This window comes from Diaporthe amygdali (assembly GCF_026229845.1).
Source record: "Diaporthe amygdali strain CAA958 chromosome Unknown NODE_7_length_1459731_cov_64_868725, whole genome shotgun sequence".
NCBI classification, from domain to species: Eukaryota; Fungi; Ascomycota; class Sordariomycetes; order Diaporthales; family Diaporthaceae; genus Diaporthe; species Diaporthe amygdali.
The window spans coordinates 794,501-814,103 of NW_026517027.1; the positions used below are offsets into that span (position 1 = coordinate 794,501).

At 55.0% G+C, this 19,603-nt stretch overlaps 6 protein-coding genes across 6 annotated transcripts; 3 read left to right on the forward strand and 3 right to left on the reverse strand.

Annotated features, from left to right (window-relative positions):
- Positions 1 to 1,785: 1,785 nt before the first annotated feature.
- Positions 1,786 to 2,628, forward strand: J7T55_013881 (uncharacterized protein; the record flags this gene model as incomplete). The annotated part of the gene is made up of 1 exon (XM_053140797.1): positions 1,786 to 2,628. One exon carries the CDS (start codon positions 1,786 to 1,788, stop codon positions 2,626 to 2,628), a length of 843 nt encoding a protein of 280 aa, XP_052996218.1.
- Positions 2,629 to 4,132: 1,504 nt separating this feature from the next.
- On the reverse strand, positions 4,133 to 5,883 carry J7T55_013882 (uncharacterized protein; the record flags this gene model as incomplete). Its single annotated transcript, XM_053140798.1, has 4 exons — positions 4,133 to 4,346; positions 4,413 to 5,533; positions 5,619 to 5,668; positions 5,802 to 5,883. The coding sequence occupies 4 exons, from the start codon at positions 5,881 to 5,883 to the stop codon at positions 4,133 to 4,135; spliced, it is 1,467 nt and encodes a 488-aa protein (XP_052996219.1).
- Positions 5,884 to 8,889: 3,006 nt separating this feature from the next.
- Positions 8,890 to 10,956, forward strand: J7T55_013883 (bacterial alpha-l-rhamnosidase domain protein; the record flags this gene model as incomplete). Its single annotated transcript, XM_053140800.1, has 1 exon — positions 8,890 to 10,956. One exon carries the CDS (start codon positions 8,890 to 8,892, stop codon positions 10,954 to 10,956), a length of 2,067 nt encoding a protein of 688 aa, XP_052996220.1.
- Positions 10,957 to 11,266: 310 nt separating this feature from the next.
- Positions 11,267 to 13,434, reverse strand: J7T55_013884 (glutamyl-trna amidotransferase subunit a; the record flags this gene model as incomplete). Its single annotated transcript, XM_053140801.1, has 3 exons — positions 11,267 to 11,777; positions 11,882 to 13,270; positions 13,382 to 13,434. The coding sequence occupies 3 exons, from the start codon at positions 13,432 to 13,434 to the stop codon at positions 11,267 to 11,269; spliced, it is 1,953 nt and encodes a 650-aa protein (XP_052996221.1).
- Positions 13,435 to 15,653: 2,219 nt separating this feature from the next.
- On the forward strand, positions 15,654 to 17,176 carry J7T55_013885 (uncharacterized protein; the record flags this gene model as incomplete). The annotated part of the gene is made up of 3 exons (XM_053140802.1): positions 15,654 to 15,707; positions 15,761 to 16,238; positions 16,431 to 17,176. 3 exons carry the CDS (start codon positions 15,654 to 15,656, stop codon positions 17,174 to 17,176), a joined length of 1,278 nt encoding a protein of 425 aa, XP_052996222.1.
- A 1,176-nt stretch (positions 17,177 to 18,352) lies between these two features.
- Positions 18,353 to 19,519, reverse strand: J7T55_013886 (uncharacterized protein; the record flags this gene model as incomplete). The annotated part of the gene is made up of 2 exons (XM_053140803.1): positions 18,353 to 19,105; positions 19,214 to 19,519. The coding sequence occupies 2 exons, from the start codon at positions 19,517 to 19,519 to the stop codon at positions 18,353 to 18,355; spliced, it is 1,059 nt and encodes a 352-aa protein (XP_052996223.1).
- Positions 19,520 to 19,603: the final 84 nt, after the last annotated feature.

Consider the following 19,603-nt stretch of genomic DNA (forward strand, 5'->3'; position numbering starts at 1 on the left):
CTCCAGTGGCACCTTGAACACAGACAACTCGGACTGGTAGCCTTTGCAAGGGCTGCTGACGCGATCGGCCAAGGCTTTGCAAGTTGGCTTTCCCATTGGATGGTTGAATTTACAGTACTGCTTTGAACTTGTGTTCCTGAGTGCAAAATCGAGCCATTGCATTGTCAATCTCCTTCAACTAACATCCTTTCTTGCGGCCACAAACTCAGTAGTCAATTATTCGCACAGCCTGTGACCCTTTACGCAGGCTTTGTTGAGCGAGTCTTTTCCTTGTGTCTCGTGATCCCACCACTTGGTGACGCAGCCCTCGTCTGTCATACACTCCTTTCCGGTGCGGCTCTGCTCCCGGTGCCACTACATGAGCTAGACAGGCAAGCCTCTTCCTCGGCTTTGCAGGTGATGATCAATCTCAGCTCTGCTTGAACGCATCTTCCAAAACAATACCCGCCTTCGTATGTCTCCGTCGGTAAGACTGTTGTGTGACCGAGCTACAAAAGCAATCCCGTTTGAAGTGGATCGGGAAGGCTACCTAGTACCCATTTCCCTGGAGCTATCGAGGCATAATGACTCTAGGTGTCGAGTAAAGCAAGCCAAAGTGGCCATTCCTTTCAGCGACATTCCTAGCCTGTCAAGTCTATAAAAGTACACAATCAAAATGTTGTAATTGCACAGTACTGGGGCTGTTACTCAGGCTCCTTGTTGAATAGACACGGTTAAAAATGCTCAGACGTAATCCCATTTTACTCACATTGGTCAGCAGCGCAGCCTACCTAGGTAGGCAGTCCGGCTCGTATCTTCAATGCAAATATTTGGCCACATTCAGAACCTAGCCAGTGTCGGGTTACACATCTAAGCCTTCCCAGGAGGGTCGGTGGAGCCTGGTATCCGGCCTCTGCCCTAAATCGAGGTTTCTGCTAATTTATTATTTAGCGGTTTGCAAATTATCTTGGAATTCTAAGAGCCAACGCTACACTCCTGAGCCGGCCCAAGAAACAGTTTCTCACATAATGTCCACCTTCGTATTCCTCTGCTCCATGCGAGACGACAGGCCCAGCAACCTCTTGGTTTCCACGTAGGGTTCATTATCTCTTGGCCAGTGCCCTCACACGTGAACAATCCACATCATTAGCCACACGTCCCCTCATAGTAAGTAAGTCACCTAGTGAGGCCATGCATTACAGTTGTCAGTACCAAAGTCAAGACTTCCTAGCTCGCTTGCTTTGACCCACAAACAACCCGGATGGACATACGAGCGCCGGACATACATTCATGAGTAATTTCTGTAAGTAGCCGTGCTATGCTCAAATATTGTCTCTCAAGGTGTTGGTCACAGTGCGCTTCACACAATTGATCTCAATTCTTGTCAGATAGCTTATCACGCCATGAATTGGATATTGACAACAATCACTCCCTTACTTGCGTTAAGCACATACTGTTTTGCGCAAGCATTTTTGTAGTTTCAACCGGACTTCTTAGCTCGTCTGCAAAGAATTGGGCCAAAATGAAGAATTCCATGAAAAGCCTTGTGTACCTGTGATTAAAGTCGCTCTCCCTGTTGCTGTGTTGAGTCTGTTCCCCTTTCAGAATATGAACATCTACTCATACAATTGTGACCTCATCTTCCTCCATCATCCTGAGTGCGTTTGCCGGATACAGAAACTTGGATCTGATACATTCGGAACTCAGAACACCACAACTTATCTCACTACTTCTATCCACAGAGAGCCGCCTTCCCTGCGCCTCGCATACACTTCTCAACCTGATCTCTGACACAAGTCATCAGCAATGGCAGACCAGTCAATCACTTCGATTTATCTGCCCCTTGGCAGCCCCTATCACTGGCGCCGGTGTCCATTCCATGACGCCTGGTACCAACTGCACATCTTGCGAGTCCAGCATAGATGCATCATCTCTAATGTGGGATCCGCAATACAGCTAGGCGATGCGGAGGATTTACGAATAATGCTCCGTGATGGCGCCTCACCAAACCGCGCGTGCCACTGGGCGGAATACACCGGATTCGAGTTCCCGCTGCGCCTCGTGACGGCCCACAGACACCACAAGAGAACAGACGAGTGCTTCTTCGCCCTCCTAGAAGCCGGAGCAAACATCCAATCCCAATTCACGGACGAAGATGATCTGCGCAGCCTCAGAGACCAGCTGCTGCTCTTTGCGTTCCGCCCCAATGCCACCCTGAGGGTCCTCGAGGCTGCGCTAGACATGGGCATCGCGAACTCGGCGGACGCCCGCGAGCGCCTGGTCCAGCTCGCCACCCAAGAAGATTGGTATCACGGGCGCAACCCGAACGGAAACAACAATTGGACCCCACAAGACCAGCATCTGCAGCGTCAGAGGCAACGCATCGTGCTAAGGAGGGTCCCCTTGTCCGAGGAGCAGACGGCCCGGTTCTGGCGTGGTGAGGAGACAAACCACCGAGGCGACGAATCACCTGGAGCAATCTTGAATCGTCTTTTCGCTCAGCCTTTTCCGCCACAACAGATCTCACGTGAAGCATCATATCGAGCACTCTTGACACGCCTTTTACCTCAGCATTCTCCGGCCCAACAAGAAGCACGTGAAGCAGCATTCCAAGCACTCTTGAGACGTCTCACAACTCAGCCAAATTGAGATTCGATTCACGCGCAGAATACTCAGTGGTCTTGACTTTGCCTTGCTGCTAGGAAGAAAAGGAAAACACCAGGAAATACAGAAATACTGCCTGCTTTTGGGATGGCCGAGAGCGCAGTATGAAGAACGAAAACATGCAAACAAACAAGGAACAAAAAAAGGAAGGGGAAAGAAGAAAAATAACAGGAGGAGGGAAAGAGCAAAATTGAGTGCGTGACAGGAGGCTGAGAAGAAACTGGGTGCAAATTTCACGAACCCCGACGCAATGGTGCAATAATCATCTTAATGAAGCGGCTGATCGAATTCGCAATAGGCAGCATTGCAAGCGACACCACCGACGCGGCTGGTAGCACTGTCCAGGGGCGTTTGGATGGGAAAAGGGATAATTTGTCATGTTTGAATGAAGACATGATCTTTTCACTTCGTCATATGGGAATCAAAGACTGACCAGAGACAAACTATACTTGCTTGCTCTGCTGCTCGACATATTATACTAGTACCGCAATAGAACAGAATCAAATATAAATACAGCTTCTCTTCATTCTAGGCCATTCTCTTGCTTCAATCCCCCCCGTCAACTGGTGACGGTCTCCACTACTTGAATAACAACTTTGACTAGCGCCTGGAGTCGCTTAAAGGTTTTTTTTTGGGGGGGGGGGGGGGATGAGCCCCAGAATGCACGTTGTTCGGATCCCAGCCATTTTGACATACATCTGTTGCTCCTCGAATTTCATCCTGTCAGAGTCCGCGTAGATGTACCCCGGATGTAACCCGGAGTCCCTCGGAAGTTGGGATCCTCATACTGATTCCAGTGTGTCGGAGTAGAGAAACAGGCATAGAGCTGCTTGGGCAAAGAAGTCGCCAGTCGGTCTGCCTCATGCTCAGGCGGATCGTGGAACAACATTGCTGTTGCGTGGTATTTCTTTTCTGAATGTAACGAGACCAGTGGACTCCTGAAACGCAATTCAGGAACGGTTGACCAGATTACAGTGCTTTTTGACTTAGATCCTGCTCGATCCGCTTCGGGAGGTTCCCCGGCTCAGCTCCATGCAGCCATGACGAGGGGAGTCATTCTCTTGCCTTGGCTTGACAGAGATGCCTGTGGTTCAACTGGGAAGTTGTAAGTAAAAGGGTCGCTGATTTTGAAAGCTGAATGTGCTGGACTTTGTGTGTGTTGATGTTTTGTTGCCCCGCGTGATTCGATGCCAGAACTCAGCCGCTTCAATGACCATTACTCGTAAAGCAGAGAGGTCTCCAGGAGACACATGCACATGCTTTTCTACTGCACATAGCTCAGCCTTAGGAATCGGGTGACTGTCTTATTTTGCATTCACACATTAATTTCGCCCATCAGATTTGCAAAGATTTGAACATTTGATATAAACCTGGGTTGACCACGTAGGGACTAGATTTATATCTACGAGATCTTCACCCAGTATCTCCGATCCATGACGGTGATCTCAGTGTGTATTGTGCCTAGCATCATGACCGGCCCAAAGTTCATCTACTGCAAGGTGACAGTTCCATCGGCCGAGTCCTCCATGAAAATGCCGGCAAAGGCCAGGCCCTCGTCGATATTGGCCGCCTGCTGGCCCTGCGCGTCGGCCAGCTTGAGCAATGCAAAGTGGTACTCGCCGTTGCCCGAGTTGTCGTTGGCCACGGCCTCGCTGACCTGGGCGAGAGGTGTCTGACCTGTGCTGTGGAAGACTTGCATCGTGCTTTTGGTCGAGAGTCAGTTTGGTGCTCTGTGATTATTGAGATATGCGAGTGAGAGTGTAGCTTACTTTTGATCAAAGTCTAGGGTCACGGCGAAGTTCTGCAGGTCCGCCGAGAAGGGCGCGACAAACATTTCCTGGATGGCATCTCCAGACCGGCCCAGCACAACAATGTTGCCACCCGTGAGGCTAGGGCTTGTTGTGCCGGTGCCAACACGGACGTCAAAGATACGGCTTGCGAAGTCGGCCGTCTCGAGGAACGCGACCTGGTACTCGTTGGTAGTGAGAGCGAGCGGCTTGGCGGCGTCCTGCTGGAGAGAGAAGTGCATCGTCTTCTTGCCGGTGGTAGAGACGTTGTTGAGTGTCGACGCGATGCTGGGCAGCAGATCCGCACGCCGGAACTGGTCTTGAGGCGCCTGACCCTGAGGCACAAAGATGGACTTGTCGTTGATGCTGATCTCGAACGCCTTGGTGTTGCCTGCTGCGTCGAAAATCGAAGGCTGGATGTCTGGGAATGTGATGATGTCGCTGAAGTTCAGTCCGTCGCCCTTGACCACGGCCGACTTGAAGGGGCTCGCCAGCACGTTGAAGTCCTCCGGCACGGCGTCCTGCTTGATGCGGCCATCTGGGAGCACGACGGCGCCCGCGGCCGCGGCGCCAGTGGCTGCTCCTGTTGCGGCTCCTCCGGCTGCTGCATTTCCTGCTGCGGCATTCTCCTGACCTACGGCCTGTCCGGCTGCTGCGTTGCACCCAGCCGCTGCATTTCCTTGGTCTGCATTCTGGCCTTGGTTCCCCTTGGAGTTGTCACCGGCGCTGGCAGTCGCATTGTTTTGGTTGTCTCCAGCGTTATTACTTTGGCCACCTTGCTGTCCTTTGCCAGCCTTGGCAGCCGCACCGCCATTGTTCTTGTTGTCAGCGGCTCCAGCGGCGGCCTGGCCATTCTGGGCTGCCTGCCCAGCTTGAGCGTCCTGCGAAGCTGCAGCAGCGGCAGTCTTAGCAGCCTGAGAGCACTCCTGCTGCTGGGCATCGCAGTCCGAGACAGCGATGTCGGCGGCGGTGCCGGAGTTGGCTGCTGTAGCGCAGGCGTTCTTCTGAATGGAGCATGAGCGGTCAAGAGCGCCGGCGGCGGCTTTGAATGTGTCCGCGACGCCGTCGACCCTGAATGGTCTGTCGCCACCAACATTGGTGACCTATAGATGTAAGGTCAGCTTGTGTAAAATTATAACATGCCGTGGTCGTGGTTTCGACGCATCGGGATAGTGACAAATAGCTTACAGCAGGGGCGGTCGCTCCTCCGACGTTGCCAGTGAAGGTCTGCAGGTTGCCTATTATTGTTTGTCAGAACAGGGATTCCACATGTATTGGCCCTCGTTTGATCCCGAGACATTGTCCAAGATGGTTACATCACAGTACAGCCAGAAGCGCATGTGAGCTTGAAAGTAAGAACTATCCACATACCTCCAGCAGCCTGGCGCCTACTGACAGGACCAGCATTGGCCGTCATAGCCAAGAATGCGTAGATAATTGCGGTAGTCTTCATCTTGTCAAAAGAGGGTTGAAGATAATATCAATTAAACAGAAAGACCGTCCAATCGCGCAACAAATATCAAATATTTTAGTAAAGAATGTATGTGCCTGCACTCAGAAAGAATGTAAGATGAAGCTGATGATGGAAAGAGTATAGTCTCATTCTGGTGACTTGAGGCCATCGCTCTTATATACAAACAATAAGGCTAGCTAGAGTCCGTCGGTCTATGTGATCTCTCCGATATGCCATCCTAAGTCTTGGATCCGATCCGTTGGGACACCTACAAGTCCGGATGAGGAAGTCGATATTGACTTCAAGACCGGGTTTCGTCGTTGTCTGAAGTGACGTCTGATGTTTACCGACTCAGTGCTCAGGGGGCGAAGGGGTGAACTTTGCTCAGATGCCAAGATCTCTGTCAGGCAATCTGAAAATCGTAGTTCAAGCAGCCTCAGCTGGCCGCACATGGGAGGCAAGGTTCAGGGCTTAAGCTGGCCAACATAGGCCAGCCTCACTGTCTGCTCTTACCAATTCACTTGTCCTGAGCTATTGATAACTCTAGGTGGCTTGGCTGTTTGAGCCAGTCCTATTGGGCTGCTCAGGGGCCACTCTGAGGCTGCTATCATGAGATGGCTGAGTCGAGATTCCTTCTATGAGATAGAACTGCTCTTTCAAATTTGCACTTTAGACTTTCCGGAGATGGATCAAATGCGATAGGCCGCATCAATGGCAAGCCAATTCGAAGTAATGCGATTTGATGCACTTGCAGAGAAAGTGCGCGCGCGGGAGCTGCGGCCTGAAAGTCAAAAGCTTCCCTGGATCTTAACAGCCCTATGGGCTGTGGGTGCCGGTTCTGAAAATAAGGTTGCGGATGTACGCCCAGATTGGCTCTGGAATAATGGGACTGGAAACGCTGGGGCTGAGGCTCTTCGGACTGTTGAGACGGGATGGTCAATGCAGGGACGCCCGGACGCAGAGTCAGGCTTCGCACATTTGCGGTTTCGAAATTCGAGGGAATATCTTGAGTCCGACTCGAATTCGTATGTATGTATTTTCGTGGGCTGGAGTTGGCCAGTCGCGAGCTGGCAATAACGTCAGCTCATCGTGGTCTAGACTAATGGACCGTCGCTGGAACCAGGAAACGCCGTTACCATGAATTTTCGGTGGGAGGCTTGTAAGAAGTTTGGACGAAAGCGATCACTCCCGTCGGATAGGCCTGACTAGTTGAGCAACTCTGGCTCTTCGTCGATCCGGGCCTTGGCAATACCACCACCTGATAGTCTAGTCTGGGGTCCGCAGCTTATATGATTGCCGGGTGCTCATATGACTATCATGGGCATGTTCAGATGAGACGAAGGAAGGCAACGGGCACACCGAAGCATTTTCCCTCTGTAATAGATTGCACCCATTCTCGAAAATAACAAATGATGTGCCATTGTAGCTACGACTGGATCACTCTCGAATATCAACGCCAGATTGCGGTGTCTGATAGAATCATACTACCAGCATTAAAGAAGTATCTTTATGAGACAATATATATAATCTTAGCTTCGAAAGAAATTCTGTCTTTAATACAAGCGGAAATTGATCTCCTTTCCCCAACTACAGTAGGTTGTTGGGAAATCCGTCATCAAGCAGCTGCCCTGGCTACCTGATGACGAAATCATTGTTATTTGGAAGAACAGTCACCATGTGCTTCTTATGCTTTGTTAGTTTCGTGTCACTTCGTCCCTGGCATACATCCGCTCCAGCGTTCATCAAGGAAGACGGCATGATCTCAAGCCCAGACCATGCTCGAAGAAGCAGATAAGAAGAAAGGCATTGAGCCGGAGCTCCGGTGAACAATTTGAAAACATTAAGGGATGCGCAAGTTAGACAAAAGCATCCGAGGAAGACAACGCGGCCGAGAGAGGTGCGTATAGGCTAGCTGGCGTGCAGCCGTATTCGAATTATTCATGTGCACATTAGGTTGGTAGGGATACGCTTGGAGCGTTTGCGAAACCGAGGTGGAAGACGCCTTCACCGCAACCTCGGCGCCCCGGATCCACGGGTCTGACCAGCCAGCTGGTGTTCATCCCGTCAAGGCGTTGCATGGCGCTTCTCAAGGTTTGGGTGGTAGTGCGGATGATCTACCGAATCCGATCTCGAGACGGAGTTACTTTCTGGCCTTATGCCACTTCTCTTCATGTACCTGATGCACTCTAGGAAATTCCAAGCAGCGACTTCACGAGATACACACACACACTACATGACCCGCCTGTCAATCCAGTTGACAGAGGTATGAGTGTACCGTGAGATCTTGTGATGGTCACAAAGGAAGATCCCCAAGTGCTCGGACATGCCCGAAGCTTAGCCGATGCTTGACCTCGAGATCCAATGCACGAAATTGCTCTGTATGATCGACAGACCTTGACTGTAAAGTTTGCACCTGGTCGAGATGCGAACAAATGGCTGTCTAATTTAACGTCGCCTACCATGCCGCCTACTGGGTGTTCAAAAGGATTCAAACAACAAGAGAGCCATTGCGTAGACAAAATAGTGGGCCAGTCATCCATAGACAAACCCATTGATTTCATTCCCTACTCGGATCAGTACTAAGAAATCCTGTAGAAGTCGGGGACAATCTCACCTTCGTCTAAGAATGTCCACTAGGCCAGTGCTCAGTCTCGGCACAATTGGAGCGAGAGTGTACCCCAGCCTGACAAACTCCCCGCGCAGTTCAGGGGTCTTCCCCAGCTTCTCCAAGCTTGCCACTTACCCGACGACCGTCTAGAGACTCCTCATTTTACTCCCCTTGTCAACCACGGCGCAGTAGCTATGACGAGCACCATTTAATTCCGGGATTTTAACCTCGACTCGGTCCCCAAAATGCACCGAGCAACGCGAAAATCAGCGCCAAAATTGGCTGCCAGGGGACTGGTGCCAATTTGGAGGTTGACAAGTGCGTTATAACAACATGGAGAGGAACCGAAACTGCCTCAGGGTGTCATCTCCTACGCCCATGGCTGTCGGTACTCCAAGATGAAGGCCCTGACCATGCTCTTTGGCCTCCTGGCCTCCACTGCTCTCGGCCAGTCGTGCTGGAGGGACACCACCTGCAGCACCATCTCCGAAGCTGCGTTTCCGGGAGAATGGGACGCCAACAACTTCGCGCCAGAATCACGTACCGTCTCTCCCAGGTCCGTGTTGTCGGCCGCCGACGGAAGCATCATCGCATCGTGGAACGGGTCAGCCCACTTGGCCACCAATGGGTCCAAACTCGTCTTCGACTTTGGCAAGGAGGTTGGCGGCATCGTGACGCTCAAGTACACTCCTTCAGGGGGTAGCACTGGTGCTGTTGGACTGGCCTTTACGGAAGCGAAGAATTGGATAGGAGAGTGGTCCGACTCTTCCAATGGCAAGTTTGTTGGACCGGACGGAGCCCTGTACTCCAACTTCACCAGCACAGAGACGGTCACTTACACCATGCCCGACGAGAAGCTGCGTGGAGGATTCCGCTACCTTACGCTCTTCCTGATCTCTGAGTCTGCGTCAGTAGACATATCCTCCATCGAGCTTGAGATCGGCTTCCAGCCCACGTGGTCCAACCTCAGGGCATACCAGGGCTACTTCCACAGCTCGGACTCGCTCCTCAACAAGATCTGGTACAGCGGAGCGTACACCCTCCAGACGAACGCGGTGCCGGTCAATACTGGCCGATGGGTGCCCTTCGTCAACACAAGCTGGGTCAACAACGGCACCCTGGGCCCAGGTGACACCATCATCGTCGACGGCGCAAAGCGCGACCGCGCAGTGTGGCCAGGCGACATGGGGATCGCAGTACCATCTACCTTCGTCAGCGTGGGCGACCTTGACAGCGTGAGGAACGCACTACAGGTGATGTACAATTACCAGAACAAGGACGGCTCGTTCCCCGAGGCGGGCCCGCCGCTGCTGCAGCAGGGCAGCGACACGTACCACATGTGGACCATGATCGGGACGTACAACTACGTGCTGTACACCAACGACACAGCCTTCCTCGCGCAGAACTGGGCCGGCTACCTCGCCGCCATGGACTACATCTACGCCAAGGTGCAGCCAGCATCCGGCCTGCTCAACGTCACGGGCACGCGCGACTGGGCCCGCTGGCAGACGGGCTTCAACATGTCCTCGGCCCAGATGATCCTCTACCGCACGCTCACCACGGGCGCGGACCTCGCCACCTGGCAAGCAGGAGGCAGCAGCAACACAACCGACCTCTCATCCCTGTGGACCCAGCGCGCCGCGGCGCTGCAGAACGCCACGCTGGCGCACTGCTTCGACGGCAGCTACGGCGCGTTCCGGGACAACGCGACGGCCACAACCCTCCACCCGCAGGACGCCAACGCAATGGCGGTGCTCTTCGGGGTAGTGGGCAGCGACACGGGCACGGCGCGCTCCATCTCGACGCGCCTGACCGACAACTGGACGCCGCTGGGCGCCGAGGCGCCCGAGCTGCCGGGCAACATCAGCCCGTTCATATCGTCGTTCGAGATCCAGGCGCACCTGGCGGCGGGCGAGACGGCGCGCGCGCTCGACCTCGTGCGCACCAGCTGGGGCTGGTACCTCGGCAACGAGAACGGGTCCCAGAGCACCGTCGTCGAGGGGTACCTCGTCAACGGGACGTTTGGATACCGCTGGAGCCGTGGGTACGGGAATGACTTCAGCTATGTCTCGCACGCGCACGGATGGTCTTCTGGCCCGACCAGCGCGCTGACTGAGTTTGTGCTGGGGCTGAGCGTCACGGCGCCAGTGGGTAGTGCGTGGTTGTTCGCGCCGCAGTTTGGCGGGTTGGAGTTTGCGGAGGGCGGGTTCATGACGAGCCTTGGTAAGTTTCAGGCTCGTTGGGACGTGGCGGAGGAGGGCGCCGGATATAATGCTAGTGTCAGCACGCCTATTGGGACGGCGGGGAGGCTCGTGTTGCCTGTTGTGGAGCAGGGGAGCAAGCCCAACGTGGCGGTGGACGGGGAGGAGGTGGAGGTGGAGTGGTTCAGGAAGACCGGTGTCGTGTTCGATACGGTTGTTGTTGAGGGTGTGGAGGGTGGTGAGCACACTATTGTCGTGAGCTGAAAGCGTTATATTTTTGCATACGTGTAGGGACAAGGGTCGCAGCTCATGCCGAAATAATTGAATAGCATTGATGCACAAATGCACCCTCTGTCTAATTTGCAACTCCTTGATCATGCTCGTGATCAGCGGAGGAAGGATCGTGGTATATGTAAAACGCAGCCACATCTTTCCACCGATGCCCATCGTCTAAACCCCATGGTATCTGTAAAGGAATGGCCTTCTTTTTACAACAAGACAACAGAAGGAACAGGATATCTTCAACCGCCCAACACAGATGAACATCGCAGTCTTTTCATGCCCATGTCCCCAATTATTCCGTGCTCCTCTCCTTCTTAGCCAACTCAACAATATCAACCCACCCCCTAGGCCTCTCCCGCCACTCGGCACCAGCCCGCTCGGCCTCAACGCCAAACTCAATCAGGCTCTCCTCAGACGCCCACTCGCCCGTGGCCATGAAGCCGACGGGAACCTTTCCGACGGTACCCTTCTCGGCGACCCTCTCGCCCTTGCCGCCGGCGTCGGGGCTCGCGTAGCCAGCGGGGACGTTGATGGAGGGCAGGCCGCAGAAGTTGCCCAGCCACACGTACCGCATCGTCTCGATGGTCTTGTCGCCGTCCGAGATGCCGACCCTGAGCTCGCCGCTGCTGCTCGTCTTGCCGTCCCGGATGCGCCACCCCGCGCAGGCCGTCGTCGGCGTGATGATCAGCATGCCCGGGTGTTGCCGCCACAGCCACGACAGGTGCGTCATCAGGCAGCGGCGGAGTTTCTGCGCGAGGAGGTAGTCTGTCGCTGGGGTTGTGCGTCCCAGGGCTAGGAGAATTCTGTGGGGAAATTTGCGTCAGTGTGTTTGTTTCGCATGGTTTGAAGCCAGGCACAGAGCAGCAGGGGACCAATTTGCTGGCTGCATGGGGGGAAAACAGCTTACCGGTTCGCATATGTCAGGTTGTCATACTTGGGCAACAACGTAGATGCGTCCGTCAAGACCGTCATGGCGTGTGCGAACTGGCCCTCCGCCAAGAACGGAATCTGTATGTCAACCACCTTGTAGCCGTGCTTAGCCACCAGGGTATCCACCATCCCCTCACACAGTTCCCTGACCGCGGGCGCGCAGTCGTTGAACCAGGCACGGCAAATTCCCAGGGTCTTGGGCCTGCCGGGCGTCTGTTCGAGCATCTTGGCCGCCGGGGGCAGTCTCGGGACGCTGGGGAAAGCAAAGGGCGAGTCCGGGTGCGGCTGGCCGATGACCTCGAAGAGCGTGGCTAGCGACTCCATGTCCGCGGCCATGGGTCCATTGACGGCACACGTGTTGGAGTGGTTCGCGCTCGGCCAGAACGAGACCCGTGCGTGCGTGGGCTTAAGCCCGAAGATGTTACAGAAGCCCGACGGGATCCGGATGCTGCCGCCGCCGTCGCTACCCAGCCCTATCGGGATCAGCCCCGACCCGATGGCCGCGGCTGTGCCCGAGGATGACCCGCCGGTGTAGTAGTCCTCATTGAAAGGGTTCCGCGGTGTTCCGTAGTTGGGGTTGTTGCCAGGTGTGTCCAGCCCAAACTCGACCATGCTGGTCTTCCCGACGATGACGGCTCCCGCCTCGAGTAGCTTCTTGACACACCAGGAAGTGATGCTATCGTTCTCGTCGACGATTTCCGCGGTGTAGTCATTCAAAGAGCCCAGGCAACACTTGTACCCGTCAAGGTCGTACTCATCTTTGATAGCGCACGGCACGCCGTCGAGCGGTCCCAGAGAACGGTTCTCGCGGTAACGCTGGGTTGACTCCTCGGCTACATTGAGGACGAGCTCGGCCTTGCTGTCGAAGAAGATGAGATGGTGGGAGCCCTTGGGCTCAATGTCTCGTCGAATGAGTGGTAGTATGGCTTTTGCGACGTCAGTAGGCGTAAGATCACCCTTCAGGTACAGGTCGCGATAAGTTTTCGTCGAGTAGTAGCTGGTAAGTGAGATAGTGTGAGGAGACGAGTCCGTGTGAGATGGTAGTTCCGCTGAGGCCGACGAGCCCGGTCTTGGCGTCACACCGTTCACATGTCCATTGCCATTGCCATTGCCATTGATGTGGGGGCCCCCATTGCCATTGACCGCGAAGAGAAGCCTGTGGTCGAGAGGCACAACTGTGGGATCGTGGAGAGGCTCATAATCCTCGATTTTCTCGCGGAGCTTGCGCAGCGACGAGAAGCCGGCATTTGACCAGATCATCTCCCTGAGAGGACGAATCTGCTCGAGCAGGTATGCTGCTGGCATCAAAATCCATCCTCGCATAGCAGGGTTCGACTTTCGCTCGCCCTTGTATGCAGTCTCCGGCCTGGGTCCTGTTAGCTTGCCTGTTCCATTCGCAAAGTTTCTGGGAAACCGAGACTCCTCGATGACGTGAGACTGTCTGCCATGAACCGTCAGGTTGGCGGCTCTCACTTACCCCTTGATAGGTGCCGGGTAGCCCCAAAATGGGTATTTGTTGTCGGTCGCCATCGTGCCCTACTCCCAGGCTGGTTGCTAGCTAGCCAGTCTTCTGCTGACGCCGTGGATGTCTCTCGGCGTACCCAAACGAGAGACTCAATAACGGCACGACGCGAACCGCTAGTAAACAAATAAAAAGAGAGGGCAGAGATGGGATTTTTGTAGAATGGGATTATTGGTAGGTGCTCAGGCACCAGGGGAGGCGGATCTTTATGCAAGCATCCAGGAGCTGCCAGCGGCGAGAGGCGACGGAGCTCAGGGAGCTCCCTTCAATGCGCAAATCCGTGGGTGTGAGGGCTTCTGAAACAGAACTAGGGCCGAGTCGTAAATAGTGAGAACCCGTGTAGTCCACCTTGAGCCTAGCAGCTGCCCGTATCACAAGCCGGGAAGGCTGAACGCATAAATGTGCACAGGCTAGAACGGCAGCGGCCAGCTCGGCTTATAGGACTATCGCGGGAGTGTCCTTGTTGCGGCGTGCAGGCTTGATGGCGGTTCGGGGCCGATCGACCACGTCCGGAGGAGGGTTTTCTGGAATGTCTGTCGGGCTGGCAAGTTGCTGCAGGCAGGGAACTCGATGCTAAGTGCCACCAAACGGACGGCTTCCCTGTCAAGGCGAGGCTGTTCAGCTCCAATAATACGAATGAGAACCCGTGAGATTGGATCCCGCAGACGAGGAGGAAGCCTTGTCCTTGTCCTCGCTGGAGGTCTGCAGCCTGCACCTGTGAACCTGTTTACTTGAGATGCAGTGTAGCGCCCAACGAGTCAAGGGCCTGCGTGCTGGCACCTGCAGGACTGATGACGGTGATGGTCTGGTGATGTTAGTGGTGATGTTGATGTGGTGAGTTACGGCAGCAGCACCAGGTGTCAGCAGGCCGAAGCAGAGTCAGTTGAGGCACTTGAATGTTGTAGACCTCGACCAACGAGAGCCGTTCCATAACAGCCACGGGCTGCAGGTCAGATCATATAGTCTAGCAATGCGTTTCATTATGTGCTATTCCTTCGTGTCCGTTACCACAACAAAGTGACATAAGGCACAGGCAGCGTCGCCTTCGGGAGCTTCGGACAAGTCGTCTGGGTGGATCCCACACATCACAGACGGAGAGCAAGGGTGCTGTGTAGATCTTGGTGACGTCCGCGGGGTCCCGTTGGCTAAGGCGCCCCGGTCTCTGCACCAAGATGGGCTGGAGGTGGCCGGTTCTGGACGGTCCCCGCGGCGCTGGGCACGGCTGGATCTGCCCGGCCCTGGCAGTAAGACCGCGTCAGTCAGCGATGAACGTTCATCCTGCTGCTGGCCTGCAAACTCATTCTAAGCCTATCCTGACCGCTTCGGTGCATGGAAGGCATGGGCAGGCATGGGCAGGCACGGAAGTAAATAAAGTACAGCCCCAAATTGGTGTGATCTTGCGTGCTGGGCTCGCATGGCCATGGTGCCAGTACCTGTGAGCATCACGAGATTCAGGCTCCAACACAATCTCAAGGTGGAGTACAGTACTCTGCACCTTGGCCATATCTGGATCGGCACCCATCTACGCAGTAAGCACTGCCGCCCGGAACAACCAGAACCGCCCAGCTGGCTTGAAATGCTTGAGCAGGTCTCTCGTAATCTAGGTATATGGTGTGGAGGAGCTGTAGAGCTTAAACCCGTACCGGCTGCCACGTAGGCCGGATGCAGGTTGGGGTCTCCCGGCCCATGGCAGCAATGCTTGGTTGAGGCTCGCATGCCTCCCGAGGTTCGGACTCTTGGCATTTTAGTCGCTGTCCCGAATCTCTGAGGACTAGATCCTAAATATCCGTTGATTATTGTGACTGATCAGGCAGGCTGAAGTGAATGAGTCCTAGTGATACGGACGCGAGCTGACGACAAGTTCTACATCATGCATCAATTTGAAAAGAGCTCAGACAACCAGCCAGGGCCAAAAATGGCCAAAAAGGCCCAGCAAGACCAGCACCTAAATGATCATACCGCGCTAAACTTGATCAGGCTCTGTGCGCCCGGCAGTGAGCCGTCCTCAAAATTGAATCATCACTTTCGCCGTTGACGCACCCGCATGACCGCCAAAACACCATGACCACGAGCCGTTGATTATAATAAGATAGCACCACCGCAAGGACATGAGCTGGCCCACAAACAGAAATGAAACACTGTCTCCACCCACCTGCACCCATTCAAGGCCTGCATCTGTATCTTTCGCTTCCGTTTTGAGCACCAACCAGACATCAGGGGTGGGAGGATGGGAGACAATGACCCAGTCCCTGATGCGGCCTCGTTGATGGGCAACCTCATTGTAAGTTGTCTTGCTCATGTTGCACATATGAAGCTCAACTAATACCCTTTTAGGACGAGTTTCGCTCCGCACTCGATGAGTCCCTAATCATTGCTATTGTCGGTGACTTTGACCTGACCCTGCAGTTCGACGAGGCCCGTGGCATCCTCCAAGGCCTCTCCCAGGATGCAGAGGCCGAGGAGGCGTCTCGCTTCATTGCCGGTGGGGGAGATGGCCAGATCGATGACCTCGCAGCACTCGGGGGAAATGCCAACACCAACTCCTCGCATTCCACTTCGGGCTCCAAGCCCTGTACCGACGTCTCGTCCAGGACCGATTTCAGCGACACCCTATCCGAGCAGTTCGAGTTGCTGGACCTCCCCCAGGACGTTGATGTCCTGGCCCTGGATGAGGATGGCAAGATTGCCGAGCTGAAGACCATGTTCCCGCTTCTCAAGGACATGGACATCAAATTCTGCCTGAGAAAAGCCGATGGGGACTTCACAAAGGCTTGTGAGGAGCTCCTCAGCACCCAGTTCCTGGAAGAAAATGGTCTGCGGCCAAAGGGCATCGAGGGAGCTTTCCGCCAAGACGACCACGTCGGTTACAAGAAAGGCAAGAATAGAATCTTAGTTTTCCGTCAAGTTGATCAAGGCCTTCCTCTTTGTGGACCTTGTCAACGGTTTGATTTCTCTAGTCCAGATCCTCATTGATTTGCCTGTACAATCAGCTGACTTCCAATAGGTCGCTCCGGAGTAGAAATGCCCAAGGAGAAGGCCGGAAAGGCCAGGCTCGACGTCGGGTACCGCCTGAAGCCGCTAGACCTGGACGCAGAGGACAAAGCAGCCAGCAGCCCGGTCTCACCGGCTTTGACCGCGTCTCGCCCTCTCACTCGGCGGAGCTCGCTTCCACGGTTGATGCCATCATCCAGCGCTTCAACCTCCGCTCCCAACACCCCGGCCACCAAGTCCACCACCGAATGGCAGACGGTGCAGTCCGCCAAGCCACGCAAGACATACAGCGAGCTGGCAAGCGACGCCGCCGCCGCACGCGCTTTGACGTCCCAGTCCTTCAGCGCCGCGAACGCCGCCTACCGGCGCGGCAAGTCGGACGCGCTGTTCCGGCCGGTGGCGGGGGTGCTGGCGGAGCGGGCGCGGGAGCAGCTGGACCGGTCGCGGGCGGCGCAGAGCGCGAGCTACGAGGCGCTGGTCGACGAGAACTCGTCGGCGGGCCACATCGACCTGCACGGGGTCCCGGTCGCCGACGGCGTGCGCATGGCGCTCGAGCGCACGCAGGCCTGGTGGGCCGGGCTCGGCGAGGACAGGGCCCGCAGGGCCCGCGACGAGGGCTTCACCGTCGTCACGGGCCTGGGCAATCACAGCTCCAAGGGCGTGTCGCGCCTGCGCCAGGACGTCGGCGCCGCGCTGAAGCGGGCTGGGTGGAGGGTCAGGACTGAGACGGGGCAGTTTGTCGTCACGGGGAAGGTGTAGGGAGGGAGGGTGGTGAGGTGTCAGGACGAAGTTGATGTCGGCGCTCATATGGTGTCTGGTGTAGAATTGGGATATCTGCACATGCATTTCTGTTGAAATATGGCATGGAGAAGACAGCATTGTCGGAGTATTTGGGAATGCTTATTGCATACGGGATTTGAAACCGGTGTCACTTCAAAAAGAAGGCGACTTGGACAGACTTGAAGTTTTACAGTATTTGGAATAGAAAGCGAGAGAAACGTGCTTCCATCTACGTTAGCCAAGTCGCTACGCGTTGGTCTTGCTCATGTAGGCCGTGATGGCGAGGAAAGCGTCGTTCACATCACGAGGCACTTCAGTCGGCGGTAATCGGAGCATTTTCACAAAACAACGACATCCAGTCAGTATTGCCCTGCTTACTTCTCCATTGCCACGACCACTTCAAGCAACGGTCCCCCAAGCAGCAGCTCCATCAGCGCCGTAAGAGTCCTTCGCCAGCAGGCAAGCCCCTCCGAAGAAGAGAGAGCTCAAACCCTTGAGCTGGCTCCAGTCCCCCCGTGCACGCCTGGGCCGCACGCTCCCGGAGGGCTGCGCCAAATTCTATCCTGTCTGTCCATTGTCCCTCATAGGTGATCCAACCCAAAAGCGCCGTAGGGGTCTTTCGCCAGCAGGCAAGTCAGTCCCCTTAGAAGGAGAAAGACTCAAACCCTTGAGCCAGCTCCGGTCCCCCCGTCCACGCCCGGGTGAAAACATCCAGAGGTCCATTTCCATTTGTTCTCTTGCCTTCTTTCCTGAGGCGGCTACCCAAGGCGCCGTAAGGGTCTTTCGCCAGCAGGCAAGTCAACTCCAAAGGAGGACTCAAACCCTTGAGCCAGCTACAGTCCCTCCGTACACGCCCGAGTCACACCCCTTCTCTTTCCTGACCCTCTTATCCTCTGCCTCCTCCACCAAGGTGGCTACCCAACAACGCCGTAAGGGTCTTTCGCCAGCAGGCAAATCACTCCCCAAGAGGGAGGACTCAAACCCTTGAGCCAGTCACAGGTCCCTCCGAGCACGCCTGGGTCACACCTCTATTGCCTATGCCTGCCTCCCCACATGGGACACCCAACAGCGCCGTAAGGGTCTTTCGCCAGCAGGCAAGTCGACTCCAAAGGAGGACTCAAACCCTTAAGCCAGCTACAGTCCCTCCGCACACGCCTAGGGTGCACCCGAGGTGACAGACAACTCTCCTTCTACCGAACCCTTTTGCACTTCCTTGACCTCCTCCTGCCCCACCATGTCCTCTTGCCCCTCCGCCTCTGCCTTGCCTGCCAGACCACCCTCATCGTTGTGATTGCGCTCATCTGCCTTCACACAATTGGTCTCTCCTTGCTCCTCCTCAGTGATGCTTCTCTCATGTGTCGTTTTTCGCTTCTTGGCTGGTGGGCTGCTGCCTGTTGGATTCACCGCCGAGGTGGAGTTGGTCATGTTGTCATCAGTGGAAGTTTCAGTCCTCACTCTCTTGCGGATCTTGCGACGGTTCTTTCCAAGGCTTGTGCTGTCGTCTTGAGGTGTTTGCGGGGTCGGTGGAGCTTGTCCAGATAAGTTGCGAGCAGATGCTTTGCCCATGGATGGACAGGGTAGGGTAGGAATGGAGAGGCAACGGTCGTAAGCCTGCTGTGCAGTTGTGCCTCTGGTAGGCGAATTGGGTGGTCCTCCAGGTGTCACCATCCAGTCGATGGTGTCTTCTCCGTCAGGATGCATGACCTGCTTCCAGGCCTGATCTGCCTCACGAAACAGGAGCTCTAGAGCATACCAAGCATCATTCGCCGCGTTGTGGAAAGGTGCTGAAGGAAGGCCATCGTATCCAAATAATTCCAAGGTCTTTCCTAGAGTTGGATGCCTGTTTCTTCCAGTGAATGTCTTGAAGATGGTGGCGGAGTCAAGGATGGGGGTGTCGATTGGTGGCCCCTAGCCACAGCTGTTTTTAATCTTCACCAGGTCCGCTTTGACATCGAAGCCTGTCAGAACAACGATTTTATTCTCCTTCCAGCGGCGATTGAAGAAGTCAGTGAGTACGGAGTCCAATTGCTCGGGCTCGTCAATGGTTTCGGATGTCATTCCGAAACCAAGAGGCAGAGGAGGTCTGGACTTCTCGTGTTGTGTGCTCTGCACAACCAAATGTCGGCCCATGCGAGGCTGGTTTTTTCGCTGAAATGCGAGACCGAGCTCAGTGATGTGTTTGAAAGGACCCTCCAGATCGATGGAGATGAAGCAGACGGGAAAGTAGTCTGCCCCGTGCCACAGCATACGCAGGTGATGCCGCAGGCTCTCCTTTTCGCCCCGCTCGAAAATGGAGGCACCATCGGCAAGAAAATATTGCATGATGCTTGATTGACGTGAAACTGCGCAACAAGTGTAAGAAAAATGTGCAAAATGATTGAGGGACAGGCGAGAAACAGGTGGTAG